Source organism: Hibiscus syriacus, unplaced genomic scaffold, assembly GCF_006381635.1.
Source record: "Hibiscus syriacus cultivar Baekdansim isolate YM2019G1 unplaced genomic scaffold, ASM638163v2 tig00110656_pilon, whole genome shotgun sequence".
NCBI classification, from domain to species: Eukaryota; Viridiplantae; Streptophyta; class Magnoliopsida; order Malvales; family Malvaceae; genus Hibiscus; species Hibiscus syriacus.
The window spans coordinates 1,132,435-1,150,193 of NW_024062816.1; the positions used below are offsets into that span (position 1 = coordinate 1,132,435).

General features: G+C 34.9%; 2 protein-coding genes across 2 annotated transcripts; one reads left to right on the forward strand and one right to left on the reverse strand.

Annotated features, from left to right (window-relative positions):
• Window positions 1–7,799: 7,799 nt before the first annotated feature.
• On the reverse strand, window positions 7,800–8,603 carry LOC120137310. The gene is made up of 2 exons (XM_039153089.1): window positions 8,082–8,603; window positions 7,800–8,036 (listed from the first exon to the last, which is right to left on the reverse strand). The coding sequence occupies exons 1-2, from the start codon at window positions 8,601–8,603 to the stop codon at window positions 7,800–7,802; spliced, it is 759 nt and encodes a 252-aa protein (XP_039009020.1).
• Window positions 8,604–15,643: 7,040 nt separating this feature from the next.
• On the forward strand, window positions 15,644–17,428 carry LOC120137332. Its single transcript, XM_039153102.1, has 2 exons — window positions 15,644–16,349; window positions 16,380–17,428. The coding sequence occupies exons 1-2, from the start codon at window positions 15,805–15,807 to the stop codon at window positions 17,233–17,235; spliced, it is 1,401 nt and encodes a 466-aa protein (XP_039009033.1). The 5' UTR covers window positions 15,644–15,804; the 3' UTR covers window positions 17,236–17,428.
• The last annotated feature ends 331 nt before the right edge of the window (window positions 17,429–17,759 follow it).

A 17,759-nucleotide genomic window follows, 5' to 3' on the forward strand; every position in this document is an offset into this window, starting at 1 on the left:
TGTTTTATGCGCTCCGAGATAGTCATATGCCAAAGCATAGTCCATTTTATATCTTTGGGGTCCTAAAGATCCTTGGTTATAAGATCATAAGAAGATTTTACTGTGAACTCACCATGTTTGCCTTGAGACCAGCAACAACGATCATTGCCAGCATTCGAAATTGGAGGTTGAACATTCAACAGATGTTGAATCGTGGAGGGTTGGAGAGACTATCGAAGCAGATTCCAGTTCCAGTTGTAGTTCGGCAGGTTAGCATCACGAACCAACATATTATCTTCAACAATAATATGCTCTTGTTTCCATTCTGATAGACGCCCAAGTTTCGGCAGCCAATTGTCATGCCAAAATCTGGTTATAGTTCCATCACCTATAGACCAAGATAAGAAGCTATAGAAACTATTCCAGACTTTGGATAAGGACCTCTACAAATGAGAGTAACTCGGCCGGAATATGGAGGGGGGAAATTAGAGAACACCTTATATTTTTGGCGAAGAAGCTATATAATATTTCTCCATATCTGAACCGATGGCATAACAAAGTTTCATGTGGAAGGCAATTATGTTGTTGTAACCTCCGAACGCCGAGGCCTCCATTGTGCCTAGGTTGAGTTAAAGTGTCCCAGCTAAAGAAGGGAATGCCTCGAGTGATTACTATAGCTCATAAAATAGAACAAGCTTTTCAATGTCTTGACAGACTCGAGAGGAGAAGTGACAAGTTTGTATGAAGTAAGTAGGGACAACCATGAGCACAGAGTTAGCGATGGTAATTTGTCCCATAAAATATAGGATTCTAGCCGACCACCCATGGAGCTTTGATTTTATTTTGTCAATAATGATGCTATAGAATTCACAGGCGGCATGCTTGTGCATCACCGACATTCCAAGATAGATACCCAAGTTAGGAACTTGCTTGATGCCAAGATGAGAACAGACTGCATTTGTTGTTTCTACACTTGTATTGGACGAGAAGTACACGTGGGATTTAAGCTTGTCGACTTTGTGGCCCGAGTAGTGACCAAATTCCTCCAGGATATTATCAATTAGAATTGCTAATACTGCAGTTGCTTTGGCATACAATACTAAGTCTTTTGCAAAGAATAAATGAGTGATAAGAAGACCTCCACGTATTAGCTTAAATGGTTTCCAAGCGTCCTCCTCAGAAGCAAGGTGGATACGATGTCCAAGCCTTTCTACTCTAAGAACAAAAAGGTAAAGAGAGATTGGATCACCTTGTCGAACTCCGCATTGTGGCTTAAAATTATTACTAAGACCTCCGTTAAATTGAACCTACATAGAAGAAGATGAAATACAATGTAAGATGAGTCGTGTAATTGCTGGTGGAAAGCCTACTTCATAAAGTGTGTCGACTATGAAGTCTCAGCGTATACAATCAAAAGTTTTTTCCAAGTCCACATTTATCGCCATCCAACCATCCTTGTCCTTCTGGATTTTATGGAGTGAATAACCCTGATTAATAATATTCTCTGAGATGCTACGGCCTTGAATAAAGCTTGTTTGGTTAGGCGCGACAAGTCAAGGCATAATTTAGTAGAGGCGCCTGACAATGATCTTAGTGAAAAACTTATATAAGACCGTACAAAGGCTGATAGGTCGAAAGTCTTGAAGCTTGAAGGACATGGAACTTTGGGGATGAGAGCGATAATTATTTTGTTCAGTAGATGATCAATATTATTACCACTGAAAATGTTTTGGATCGTCGAGCAAACTGAAGTTCCAACAATGTCCCAATGCTTTTGATAGAAGTGTGCATGTAATCCATCTTCTCCTGGAGATTTGAGTGGAGCATGTCATATAACACCTCCTTATTTCCATGGGATTTGGAAGAATCTAAATTTTGCATGAATCAAGAGGTAGAGTTGGAAAAAAAAATCCCAAAATGGGATAGGTGTCGTCACCTCCTCATGAAGCAAAAATAGTTTCTGGTAGTATGAGTTGGCTTCTTGTTGAAGAAATTTATGTCTGATCACCAATCTCCAGTGGAAATTTGAAGAGATAAATCCTATTAGTCCTCCTGTTTATAATAGTTTTTTTTATAAAAATAAGTTGTGTTCCTGTCGCCAAATGTTATCCAATCCGAGCGAGATTTTTTCTTCCATAAGAGCTCTTCCTGATCAAGGATTAATTCAAGTTCAGCTTAAAGTTTAGTCTCAAGTCTCAAGAGATAAGCACTGTTTTTTATCAAGGTAGCGTTCGATGCCCGAAGTCACCCATAACAGTGCTCTGTGATTAAAAAGCTACCCAAAAGTGTAGTGATTCCAGATTTTGCAGTATTATTGAACTTATAGATAGAATGTGTAATTGGGAGTGAAAGGTCCCAATTATCAAGCACAAGTTTATGGAAATATTTGTGGAGGGTCCATCCAGCAAAGTAACGAAATTGACCTTGTTGTCGCTTGTTGGGGTGTTTCCCAATAGATAGTAAGAGAGGTGTATGGTTAGACTTCATTCTAAGGATATGGTAAACCAATGTGTTAGGATATGCGACCAAGCATTTATCATTGCATAAACATCGGTCAAGGCGAACTGCACAAGGTCCTCTATACCAAGTAAAGTCGAGTCCTTGATATTCAAGATCATGAAGACTGAATAAAAAATAACATTACTGAAGTCTTGATCCGAGGATGGGTTGTTAACACATCCTTTTCGATCATTAGGAGACAATACGACATTGAAATCGCCTAAGACAACCTAAGGCTCGTTAATATGATTGAAGAGCAAGTGAATGTACTTCCAAAGAGCTTTCCTTTTAGCAGGATTTGGACTTGCGTAGACGAAGGTAGCAAGAGCGGAATGGTTGTTGGACTTACAATGGATCTGGTAGTGAACAAATTGAAAATGAATGAATAAAACATCTCTGATATCGTACAACATCCAAATGCCTCCAGAAAAACCATCAACTTCTACTGTTGGGATTTTCGAAAGCTCGAATCGATAATCGGAACGGTTTGCAAAGAGGGGTCGAAACAGTTTTGTGTTTAGGGAGTAAGGAGATTGAAAGATAGAGAATTGCACAGCGATTTATAGTGGTTCGACTTTCTCAACCAAAGTCTACGTCTACTACCTTAGCTCATCACCAAGGATTTCCAACAAATTCACTAATTTGTTCTTTCTTTTGAGGATACAGAGTAACCTTACAAACTCCCTAGTTTTTCCGGGCTAAACTAGAACCTTTCCCTAGCTTTTACATGGGATAAAGTGGTTCGACTTTCTCAACCAAAGTCTACGTCTACTACCTTAGCTCATCACCAAGGATTTTCCAACAAATTCACTAATTTGTTCTTTCTTTTGAGGATACAGAGTAACCTTACAAACTCCCTAGTTTTTCCGGGCTAAACTAGAACCTTTCCCTAGCTTTTACATGGGATAAACTAGAACCTTTCCCCTTTACAAAAGGATGAAAAATGTAAACAAGAAAACCTCTCTAAGGTAGGTGTTTACAAGATTGAGCTCACAAGAATAAAATATTTACAAGAGAAAGATGAAATAAGAATGAAAAACTCATCTCTTGTGTTTGATTGCTTGGATAGTTGTTCTCTTACTTCTTCAAGTGTCCTTAGCTTGTATTTATAGCTTGGAATATGTTTGAAGTCGTATATAACCGTTGGGGATGTTTTGGAGTCGTTTTAGGATGAGAATCCATTAATAAAACTGCTTGGAGAGTGGGGGGAATCGGTACCCCCTCATAGGGAATCGGTTCTCTAATTACAATCTAATTTCTACCGTTAGACAGGGGGAATCGGTACCCCCTAGGGGGGAATCGGTACCCCTGGGGGGGAATCTGTACCCCCTAGACATTCTGTTTTCTCGGAGCCAAAAACCTGCGGGGGGAATTTGTACCCCCTGGACAATCTGATTTTTCTTTGCTTTGAAACGGTTCGAAATACTATGTAAAATTGTTTTAAAAATAGTTTAAGTATAAAACACAATTTTACACTTTAGTCAGGATTAAAATGAACTTTGAAAGACTTGGAGTAATATTTTGATATTCGAATAATTATATTGAATATACTTAGAAAATATTTTGGAAAATCTTAAAATTCATTTAAATTAATTTGTTATATCGAAACATCAAAATATTTTCAACAATCTCCCCCTTTTTGATATAACAAAACATTTGAGTAATTTTAAGATTTTGAAATCAAATTTGAAATTACTCCCCCTTACTTTAACACTTCTCCTCTTTAACACCTTAACACTTCTCCCCCTTTTTGTTAAATCAAAAAGACTCTAATATTTGAAGTTCAAAATAACTTTGGAGAGTAAGTAGTAAATTTGACATTTTAAAAATCATTTGAAAAAAATCAAAGCTCCCCCTCAATAAATGCATTCCAAATAAAATTATGCTGTTAGGATCTTACACTTAAACAAAATTGAATTTCAACAAAGAATAACAAACATGTTAGTAGAACATGAAATTCAATACATCCAAGTCTAAAATACTTTATGCAATATCAATTATTGAAATTAAGTGCAAATGCATAAAGTTTTCCAAAAATGTTATGCATTTGAAAATTTTGATATCAATTGTTAGAGAGATATCATTTTCATTTAAACCACATGCATAAATATTTAAATTTAGGTCAAAATTTTAAAATTTATAAAATCAAAACATTTGAAAAGTTGATATCAATTGTTAGAGAGATATCATTTGCATTAAAACCAATTTTGACCAAAATTTTATTATGATGAACTAAAAATTATAAAAAATCATTAAAAATTTAAAATGTTCATCACAACCATTTTTTTAACATACATGAGATTAAAAACAATGCATAATCATTTAAAATCAAAACTCATGCATGCTTAAAATCAAATGAGCAACCAAATAACCAAAATTAAAAGCATTAAGCTTAGAGGTTACCCATTCCTTTTTCATGTGTGGCTAGAGCATCTTGAATATCATCATTTTCATCACTATTGCTCCCACACACCTACAAGAGACATTTAAGTAGATTTTGGTATCCAAATTACTTTGGATCCTTGGACGTTAGTTTCAATGCCCCTTGTTCCTTTCGGAACCCATACTTGCGTAATTCTAAAACGTTTTCCTTTATTCAAATGACAAGTATGTTCCTTATGACCATGATAATGACAATGTGAGCATATTGTCATTATTGAACTAAATGAATTATTTAAAATGATTTTTTTTTCTTTTGTTAAGCATTCAAGCTTAACTTTTAAATCAAAATTTTCTTTTTCAAAACTTTCAATTTTTATTTTTGAAAGCTCTAAATCCTTTTTCAAAATTTCATTTTGGCTTTCAAAATCTATTTTTGTTTTCAAAAGAAAATCATTTTCGATTTTAAATTTTGAAATCATTTTCTTATATTTGGAGTTCATGGTCTCAAACTCTGAATATAACCTATTAAAAACATCTTGTAACTCATCAAACGTATATGAATTAAATTCATTTGAGTTAGAAGATATCTCGGGCTCTTCACGAGCCATTAGAGACACCATCTTTGTTTGTTCTTCTTTCTTGTTTCCATGGATTTCCTCAAGCTCATTCCAAAGCTCCTTGGTACTTGAACATGAAGAAACTCCTTCATAGATTTCATGACCAAATGCACAAAACAACATGTGCATGGCCTTGGCATTAAGTTGAGCTTTCTTCCGTTCTTTGTCACTCCTCTTCTTCTCCTTATTCTTTGGAGAAGAGTAGCCATTCTCGATTATCTTCCATGCATCAAGATCATTGGATTGGATGAATACTTTCATTAATTTCTTCCAATGATGATAGTTGACTCCATTGAAGTATGGAGGTTTGTCGGTTGGTAGGGAGTCTTCCATGTGGAACAAGCCGGAGGTGGAAGCCATATTCTCGGTTGTGTCGGGAATTGGTAGAGTTTCTTCTAGGATCATCTCAAGGTGGTTAAACCTTCTTAACGAGTTAGGCTCTGATACCAATTATTAAGATTTTCGAAAGCTCGAATCGACAATCGGAACGGTTTGCAAAGAAGGTCGAAATGGTTTTGTGTTTAAGGAGTAAGGAGATTGAAAGATAGAGAATTGCACAGCGATTTATAATGGTTCGACTTTCTCAACCAAAGTCTACGTCCACTACCTTAGCTCCTCACCAAGGATTTTCTAACAAATTCACTAATTTGTTATTTCTTTTGAGGATAAAGAGTAACCTTACAAACTCCCTAGTTTTTCAGGGCTAAACTAGAACCTTTCCCTAGCTTTTACACGGGATAAGCTAGAATATTTTTCCTTTACAAAAGGATAAAAAATGTAAACAAGAAAACCTCTCTAAGGTAGGTGTTTACAAGATTGAGCTCACAAGAACAAAATATTTATAAGAGAAAGATGAAATAAGAATGAAAAACTCTTTTCTTGTGTTTGATTGCTTGAATAGTTGTTCTCTTACTTCTTCAAGTGTCCTTAGCTTGTATTTATAGCTTGGAATGTGTTTGAAGTCGTATATAGCCGTTGGGGATGTTTTGGAGCCGTTTGGGATGAGAATCCATTAATAAAATAGCTTGGAGCGTGGGGGGAATCGGTACCCCCTCATAGGGAATCGGTTCCCTAATTACAATCTGATTTCGACTGTTAGACAGGGGGAATCGGTACCCCTGGGGGGAATCTGTTCCCCCTGGGGGGGAAATCGGTACCCGTGGGGGGGAATCTGTACCCCATGGACATTCTGTTTTCTCGGAGCCAAAAACCTGCAGGGGAATCTGTACCCCCTAGACAATCTGATTTTTCTTGGCTTTGAAACGGTTTGAAATACTTTGTAAAATTGTTTTAAAAATAGTTTAAGTATAAAACACAATTTTACACTTTAGTAAGGATTAAAATGAACTTTGAAAGACTTGGAGTAATATTTTGATATTCGAATAATTATATCGAATATACTTAGAATTTTTTTTTGGAAAATCTTAAAATTCATTTAACTTAATTTGTTATATCGAAACATCAAAATGTTTTCAACATCTACTCTATAAGAGTTCAGAATTTTCAGTTGAGCAATAGCTTTATCAGCAGCATGACTGCTTATACGGGTTTCAACGAAGCCTACAACATCTGGTGAATGATCTCGCATATATTTTCGAGCAACGCGATTGAAATTTCGGTGGCCACAGCCTTGTGCATTCCACATAAATATGTTGAGATACATAAGTAAATAAAAATGTGAAGAGGAAAGGCAGAAGATCCCATTATTCCATCATGGCCTCGGGGCCTTTGCTAGTTGCAGGAGAAACTAGAGCTTCGGTTGGGATGCAGGGATTCTCTCCATCTATTAGCTTCACAGTGTGATGTTTGTTAGGGTCGAGATTCCCAGTCGAGTTCAATCGTGGAAAATTGGAGGAAGAAGCTCCATTAGCTGTTACGTGATCCTTGCATGGGGTTTTTAATTAATGCATGCAGTTTGGCAGGTTTACCTCCGAGGTGGGTTTGCTTCTCGGGGGCGTAAGGGACAACTGGGGCTTTTTTTGGATTTGCTGGGGCCTTATCCTTTGCTTTGTTTTTATCTGGAGGAATACTCTTTGGTTCAGTCAATGAGCTAATTTCGGGGTTTAAAGGTAATACTAAAGATGGCATCGTGGATTCCACTTTAATCACCCTAGATTTTGATCGATTTTCCTGATTATTAGGGACATCTTCAATAACGAGATTTGATTTTTCTATGATGTGGTTGGAATCATGGACTAATTGTTTTATATAATTAATATTCCTGGAATTACGTTTTTTTCCTTTCCACGAGCATCTATGGCCCGAAAGCTTTATCCGAAACTGAGTTTTCTATAGTCTGAGGTTGCGATAGAGGAATCTCGGTCATTGGTTGAACATTTCTCTGTACTGGTAGCTGCGGAAAAAGGTCTTTATGGTGACTGTAGATGCCATAATGGAAGCAATAGTGGGAAGCGATTCATACTCTATAATTTGGAGGCGACCATTGATGAGGAGTTTGGATACCAAAGGCCGATGAAGATTGAGGCTAACGACTAGGCGTGCAAAACGCCCCCTGCAACCATTATCCGTTTGAAAATCAATCTTTATCATTGAACCACCCTGGTTTCCAATAGCTTAAATGAAATTTCTTTTGTAAATGGTTACTGGAAGACCCGGTAATCGAATCCATGCCATGAGGCGGCTAGGATAATCTTGGTTCGACTGAAAGTCGATAGACCATTGCTCAACTGTTAAATAATGCCTGAAAATGGTCCAAGGTCCTTCTGTGAGCACCTTTAGGTAGTCACCATGATCACTGAACTTTACAAGAAAGTAATTGTTCTCAATATCAATAAGTTTGAGAGGGTAAGAAGGTTTACAGATACCGTATATGCGATTGTGCAGGGTATTATAACCCACTCTTCGTCCAAGAACTTTAACTACGAGCGTTAAATCCATGCTTTTAACGGCAAGAGATTGAACTCGTTCTGAAAAATATATGGTTGAAATACTGTTAGAGGAGCCAAGAGTGATATCCTCTTCGAGTAATTCGATATCATTATCTTCTAGATTAACGGTTTTAGAATCTGATTGAGCAACAGTGGACTTCGTCACAGCATCCTTGTAAGAGATAGCAGGTGAGGAGTCGTTGCACTCAATCAGAGAAACGAGACTATCTCTTGCCATGGAGGAAGGATCGGGCGGGTCTTCATCTCTTCGTCGTTGTTTTTTGGGAAGTTTGGGGTCGGCGCTAGAGGCTTAAGAGGGTTTAATGGGTTATTACTGAAAGTTTATTCATACATTTATTGATTTAATTTTATTAGTTAGATGATTTAATTATCCAAATGATATTAATTAAGTCATGAATGGTTAACATTTGATAAAAAAAAATTACGTGCAAATTAAAAAATTTAATATAATTATATATTTAATCCCTTTTACTTGCATATTTTATTAATTTAATTCAATAAATTCAATAAATGGTATAATAACAAGGAAGAGGAAATTGAACCTGGGAAGCTTGTGAAGCCAAGCACATGCCGAGACATTGAGATAAGACCATTAGTTGCAATATAATTGACAACCTATGATATATATCTTATATTTTAATGTTGAAAAATAAATAAAATTAAACTTAAATTCATAACCTTTTATGCATCATAAAAATATTTTTAAGTTAAACATAAGAGTAAAATATAATTTTTTATGTTAAATAAGAATAACATATATTTAATAAATTAAAATAAAAATAAAATATATATTATCAAGTTAAGATATGAATTTAAATGAAAATATATAAAATATTATACATTTAAGATAAAAGTTATTTGTTTTTCAATATTGAGAGACGAGATATGTAGTAAATGTTATTTATAAACCATTTAATAGTATTGACACGTGTCACCAATTTTTTTTTTTATCAATAATATCACTTGTTTCGTTAAATATTAACCCTAATGATTTAACTGACATTATTAAATAAAGTAAAGTACACAAATGCTCTCCTAATTATATAACGTTATTTTATTGAGTCCTCAAACTATTAAAAGTTATAAAATGGTCCTATAAATATAAGATATTATTTTGTTGAGTTATCTGACTATTAAAAGTTAAAAAACAGTCAATTGGCTATTCGTATATTTCAAACTCGTCATTTACCGTTATCAGGGTCATCTGAGTTGAATGTTAACTTGTTGGTTGTGATTTGATAACAAAAATTGGTCTTCCGACTATAGTGTGATGTTTTATTCAGTTAACAAGATAACATTCAGCTCAAACAGTCGACAATTTTTAACAAAAAAGAATGATTTTGGAATGTATAAATAGTTGAGTGACCATTTTAAAACTTTTAATAATCGAGAGATTCAACAAAATATTATCGTATAGTCAAGAGACTTTGTAACTTTTAATAGTCGAGGGACCCAATAAAATAATAACCTATAGTCAGGGACTATTTGTATATTTTATTCTCTAAATAATTAAGTGATTTGATTGATAAAATTAAAAATATTAATAATTAAATTAAATTCCTCATAATTATTTGGCCACATACATAATTTACCTTAACATTAAATAAAGAAACAAACTTAAAGGAACTAAAATGAAAATTAGACAAAATTAAACCAAATTCCTTATCATAAAGATTACAGCATTGATTAAGAAGTGAAGGTGGGGAGGTTCTATTGTGAGGCGGACTAATATACAACTAATATATGACATGACTGATTAAATAGGTGATCGGTTATAAAAGCTATCGGAAATGTTATATGTTTTCACCAGAAATGTTATTTGTGTTGGTAATAATAATGGTAATAACCGAGAATATTATCGTCGTATGTAAACTGCGCCAAAAAAATATTGACTTTAACATAACCGGTTAATTACTAGAAACATTATCAACCATAATAACATAACAGGTAGCGTTTATGTAACGTAATAGGTAGCGCATTTTTTAAGCTAATGATGCCTTAGAAATCCGACGACAACAAAATAGGTTAATTACTTAATTTGTTATCAATATTATCAACATATTACCGTTTACATTGTTAATTTGCCTATTACTTTAAGTAATAGGTTTCGAAATTATAAGAATCGATGCTTATATGACAATATTGATACTTGTACATTTACGCCTATTTTCATTATACTGGTAGAAACATTTACAGTGACATTTTAATTTACCTATTATTTTAAAGTAATAAGTTTAGAAATTCCACGTATCGATACTTCATACATGTGTATCGATACTTGATGTTTACACCTATTATCATTATACTGGTAGATTTTACCGTTTTCATTGTAAATTAACCTATTATTTTAAAGTAATAGGTTTCAAAATTATAAGTATCGATACTTTATAGAGGTGTATCGATACATTTTGCGTGCAAGTTGTTTGAGAAACATACTAGAATAAAAGTATCGATACCTATATAGACAATATTGATACTTGGTATTTATTTCTATTATCAATATACCAGTAGACTTTTACCGTTTACATTGTAAATTTACCTATTAATTTAAAGCAATTGGTTTCGAAATTTAAAGTATCTCTACTTTATACATGTGTATCAATACATTTTGAGTGCAAATTATTGAGAAACATACTGGACTAAAAGTATCGATACACATATGTAATGTACCGATACTTGGTATATACGCCTATTATCATTATATCGGTAAACTTTTACCCTTTACAATTTTAATTTACCTATTATTTTATAGTAATAGGTTTCGAAATTCCAAGTATCAATACTTTGTACATGTGTATCGATACTTTTGCGTGTATATTGTTTGAGAATCATACTAGAATAAAAGTATCGATATCTATATAAAAAATATTGATACTTTACGTTTACGCCTATTATCATTAAACCAATAGATTTTTATCGTTTACATTGTAAATTTACCTATTACTTTAAAGTAATAGGTTTCGAAATTCCAAGTACCAATACTATATATATATGTGTATCAATACTTTTTGCGTACAAATTGTTTGAGATGCATACTGGAATTAAAGTATCGATACTGATATAACAAAGTACTGATACGATGTGTTTATGCTATTATCATTATACCGGTAGACTTTTACAATTTACATTGTAAATTTATCTAAAAGTAATAGGTTTCGAAATTACAAGTATCGATACTTTATTGCGGACAAATTGTTTGAGAACCATACTAGAATAAAAGTATCGATACGGATAAAAAAAATGTATCGATACTTGGACATTTTCATACTTTGTATACATTGTTTCGAAATTATAAAAATTGATACTTCAATAATGTGTAATGATACATTTGACGTGTAAATTTTTTTACAAGCATAATGGAATAAAAGTTTCAATATCGGTACAAGAAGTATCCATACTTATAGAAAAAATGTATAAACTTATAATCAAAGTATCGATATGTCCAGTTAAATTTATTGCATTTGGTACTTATTAATTGTACACACCTAAATATGTCGTAACAAATAAATGTTGTACCCACTCTTAAACTACCACCACCTTATATAATTGAAAGCACCACATAATCATATTGTTTTATAAACCTCTATTTCAACTTCTAATATCAAAATTCAACATCAACTCCTTTTGGGACCACTAAACCATTATTTATGGATCATACTGCATCAGACGATGTTAAGTCAAGCGGGGAATGCCATGAAGTACTTATTGTTGATGAATATGAAATATTGGTTGATCAGCTCTTTTTTTTCACGTGAGGAAACTTGGGATTTTTACAAGGAATGCACACGAAAACATGGTTTTAGTGCACGTCAGGGAACAACACGCCTAGATAGGGAAGAGAATGTGACGACATAAGAACTTTGTTGTTCAAAAGAAGGGTTTCGGTCATCCAAAGTCAATAATGTTGATCGCCAACTTGCTCATACACTAGTCTCAAGAACCGGATGCAACACAAAAATCTTGGTGACAACAATAAATACAAACAATCAATGGGTTTTAAGTAAGTCATTTCAGGAACATAATCATGCATTGTGCACAACTGTTATGACACCATTTATGCGTTCAAATAGAGCTGTGAGTGAGGCTGATGTGGATGAGGCAACAATATTGGAATATGTTGGTGTTGGGACATCACAAGTAATGAATTATTTCACGCATCAAGTGAGGGTTTATCAGAATGTTAGATTTACACATAAAGACCTCTACAATGCACTTCAAAGAGGTAAAGCAAAGGAAATCATCAATGGGGATGTCAATGCACTAATTGCTTACTTTGATTATAAGAAACAAGATGATCTCGAGCTTTTTATGACATACTCAGTAGAAGAATCAGGGGCATTGCATAATCTTATTTGGGTTGATTCAACATCAAGATCAGATTACACGTGCTTCGGTGCTGTAATTACGTTCTACACAACGTACAAAGATAATTTGTATAGTCGACCAATTATGCCTATTTTCGGTGTCAATCATCATCATAGAACAATAGTATTTTGCTATTGCCAACATCGCTGATGAAACGTGTCAATCTTTCGAGTGGGTGCTGAATTTATTTTACAAGCCATGATGAATAAATCACCTCTTTCAGTTTTCACTGATGGGGATAGGGCAATGCAGAGGGCTATCAAATCTATTATCCCTTTTGCTAAGAACATATTATGTTCTTGGCATCTTTCTCGCATTGCACAAGCTAACATTGGTGATCTCAAATTTACAACAACATTTTCTACATGTATGACTTTCTTGTGGACAACAGAAGAATTTGATATTCAATGGCGTTAAATTGTTTCATAATTCAATGTCGAAAAGCATCCATGGGTGATTGACAAGGGAAATACTGAACACTTATGGGCACAAGCATAACTAACCTGCCATTTTATTGCCAATATTCGATCTACACAAAGGTACGAGTCTATGAATGATTCACTCGCGATTGCATTGAAAAGCACGAAGACATATTTAGATGTTGTTTGTGCAATTGAAGAATGAATTAGTAAAATTCGTATCAACGAGTTGAAAGCGAATTACTTAAATTCCCAGACAAAACCCTTCCATATCACAAAATTGATTGACCTAGAAAGCCATGCTACTGAAATTTATACGTGCGAATCATTTCGTTTGGTCCAAGAAAAACTTTAACGGGAGACCTTGTACCGGCTTCAAGAACAAATTCAGTCCTTATCAGATGAATGTCAAATTTTTATTTTGACAAAGTACAAAGAAAAGAACAAGAGATTTGAAATTAGTTTTGATGTCGGTATGAAAACCCTAACATGCTTGTGTAGAAAATTCGAGAGCGTAAGAATTCCATGTCGCCATCAACTTCACATTTTGAAGCATCCATAACATTTTTAATTGACCATCCATAACACTAATTATCAACATTTATTAATTTAACTCACCACAAAATTGTATAGAATGTAGGCAATCTTCTACTTCCCCGATATCTTCTTCGAATCGTTAACTAACACCCAGCCGACCAAATTAATAACCTAACAAAATTAATTACACAATTACAAAATATTCACTAGGTTTTAACAATTTATACTTTCTACTTACCAGACCTCTAACTCATGTCATAGGTTTTAAAGTTGCAACGTCAAATACTGTGGCAAATTGGTTTCTCAATTCGATTACAATTTCGCTGTATAATAAATTTGGATTAATATTTTGTCATGAAATATTTAAATTTCACTCAAAAAGAAATATATATATTACTTACCTCAATGGTAACCCACTATTCCATACATATTCACACATTCCACTTTCAAATGCAACAATTTCTTTTAATATTTTTACTTTTTCAACCTACAATTTTGATTACAAATATTAGTCACAACACAATAATAAAAACCAAATACAATTTCCTTTTATTCATCTTACCTTCTGCTTCTACTTTTTAGGTAAAGGACATTTTGAATCCAGATCAACATCGTTTACATTGTTCGGTGTCCCCATAACATTAACATCATTCCTCCTCACAGCATCCAACTTTTCTTCTTCATCTTTTTTAAATTCATCATATTTTTTCTCCACATAACCCTTCATATCTTTCATTTCAACCCTCATATTTTCCCCTTCATCGATTTTTTTTTCAACCTCTCCCATCATCCCCTTCAATTCACCCCTCAATTCCATTACTCCCCCACTTCCCCCCTTAAGGTTCTCATTCGCCTCTTCGATTCTGAATTGTCTTTGCAAACAATCAGAAATGGCTTTTTTAGCTCCGCAAACTCATACATCAAAAAGTCAAATTTACTTGCACTCTCCTGACCATAATCCCCCTACTACGTTCTCTTCTTCCTTCTCTTCTACCTTCTTTTATTCATTCTCTTCTCCCTCCTTGCCAATAACCTTCCAAAATAAATTACAATATTAATACAATTCTTTAAATTCTTAATACCCTTTCTTTCTTGCTCAGTCTTTCCAACTTCAATTTTACCATCACTCGAACTACTTCTTCCTTTCCCCGTGCACGGATGCGTGCAACTCCGGTTCTTTGGAATATCGACACACTTGCACAGTCAGACCAAAATTACATGTGTCAATTTGAAACCGGATTTGTCAATTTTCAACCTTATATGTTGTCATGTATCGATACATGTGTGTAAGGTATCGATACTTTATAGGCACTTTTATTGTAATTTTTTGAAATTACTAAAGTACCGATACTTGTATACATATACTTATAAATGTATCCATACATATATACTTTTAACCGATTTTCTTCACTTTTTTAAATATTACTATATATATCGATACTTCTGTGCAATGTATCGATACCTACCAATAAATAAAGTTTGTCGATTGTTAATTTTTTTAATATTTCTTCATGTTTTTCACCTATAACATTATTATTAGTCAATATTTCTGGTAGCACTTAACTGACTATGTTAAATATCTTATGAAATTTCTAGTCATGTTATTTCTTAACCGTATATTAATTTATCTTTTCTTAGACATCCGTGAAGGTGTTGGAAACTAATTATGTAAGTAGTAAAAAAAAGACTTTGTCAAAAGTCTCTATCAAGTCTAAGAGGAGAATATATTTTCCGTTTCACAAAACCGACACAATTACTTTACTTTATAAAAATAGAATCATAAATTCACCATTTTTATTATACGAATCTTCCTCAAAAAGATGAGACCAATTAGGGATTAGCACGTGTTAATGAAGAAGAAGCTTGGAAAATGTGCCTAAATCTTCTTCCCCATCTCTCCATATTTATCTCCAAAACCCTGGCAAGTAACTAACCAACCAAAAAAAACGTAACAAATTAAACACACAACGTTCAATTTCAAGTATTTCCTACGGTGTTAGCTGAACCATAGAAAAAGGAAAAGGAGGCAGAAGAAAAGAGGAAGGAGAAAGAGAGACTCGAGGAGGAGGCGTGTTAGTGGCGTGGTCGACGGCGGAGATGGAGGACGATACAGCTACTTACGGCTGCGTCATGTTCCTCCCAGATAAGCCTTCTTCTCCGACGCTTCAAATCTTAGCCTTCGAGACGGCCAAAAACATGTCACGCCTCGTTGCCTTGTATAAATCTCTCACCGACGAGGAATTCTCCAAGCTGCGGTACGGCACCGTGAAGTCCGCTGGCGTTGAGTTCTTGAACTCCACCAATGAAACTTATCTCCTCGGCCTTGCGTGTAAAGAGAAGCTCGAGGATCTCCATAGGATCGCCGCCGTTGTTTCGCGTTTGAGTAAACGCTGCGTCAATGAAGAACTCACCAGATTCGAAGCCGCTTACCAGAACATGATGAAACAGGGGGTCATTGATATCAGCAACCTCGATTTTAATTCCAAGAATGCCGGGAAAATCATCGAGAAGATGGAGAAATATGCTAACGTCACGTCTCTGTTATACACCTCTTTGGCTGCCCTCGACGAGTTGGAATTATCGGAGAAAAGAATACAGAGGTCGAAGTCTCCGAGAAACTCGTCGGATAAGAAGAACATCGAAAACATCAACGATAAAATCTCTTTCCAGAGGAAACAGATTCGACATTTCAAACACGTTTCCCTGTGGAACAAAAAAATCGACAAGATCGTAGCGCTAATGGCACGAATCATCTGCACTGTTTACGCGAGGATCTGTGTCGTTTTCGGAATCTATCTTCCGAGCCTTCTGGCCACCGTTACCACCGCCGCTGCCAAAAGAGGTTCTTCCATCAAGCGCCTCTGTGTTTCGCACTCGAAAGGTTTCCACATGAAGATCTATCCAGAGGCGAATCTTGTAAAAGAAGAGGATAAAATAAAAAAGATCTCCAAATCGGGTCCGATTCTCATAGCATCCAAGATGAAGCGAGGTGCAGCCCGTTTCATAAGCAGCGAACTATCGCCTGAATCGAAAGGCCTAGGGTTCCTATTCCCCGGTTTCACAACGACCAACAACAAAGCCTCCAACATTAAAACCAACGTAAACCAAAAGCTGATACAATCGGCTCCGGAAAACACCGTCGGAGCAGCAGGGCTGGCGTTTGGCTACGCGAACATAATCATCAAGGCGGAGAATTACTTCCGCTCGATGACGATCATCACGGACGCCGAACGCAAGGACATGTTCGATATGTTACCGATAAACCTGAAACAAACGCTGAGAGTGAAGCTGAGGGGACAATGTCACAAGGATGAGCGCGAACGCCGGGGGTTGGCAGAATGGTGGAAAGAGGCGTTGGCGGAAATAATAGGGCGGTTGGCTCCGGTGGCGCACGATACACTAAGGTGGCAGCAAGAGAGGAACTTGGAGCAGCAAACATTGGTAGCGAAGCGGACGGTTCTGTTGTTCCCACGCTGCATTTCTCCAACTTGGAGAAAACGGAGGCTGCGATCGTTGAGATGTTGGTAGGGTTGAGTTGTATATATAGGCACGAGAATCGGCGGGAGAGGAATGATGTTGGTACGTGGTGATGATGATGATGATGATTTGGCTTACTTTCAAGTAAGCTTCCATTAATTTCATTATTTTTCCTGAGATTAAGTTGTTTGACTTATTGATTGTTTCTTTTATAAATGTTCATTTTTGAAGTGGAAAATAATCATTGAACGAGGCAATTTATAGGCTTAAATACACCTTTTCCCTGAACTATATTTTTTTACTGATTTACCCCCTTAAAGTATTCTCGTGTGGTTCTATTTTGATTAGTCGATTATTTTTATTTTTAAAATCATCACTAAATTTAAATTTTTATTTTATTTTAGTCACCCAATTCGATTAAATTTATTTTTTTAATTTAAAATATATAATAATTCATATATATCATATATTGTTTTACTCAACACATAAATTTAATGTATAATAAATAAATTCTTCCAATCAAAAGAAACCAATTGAGGCTTGAACGTTACTTAATATTTTTGGTTTTGAAGAAA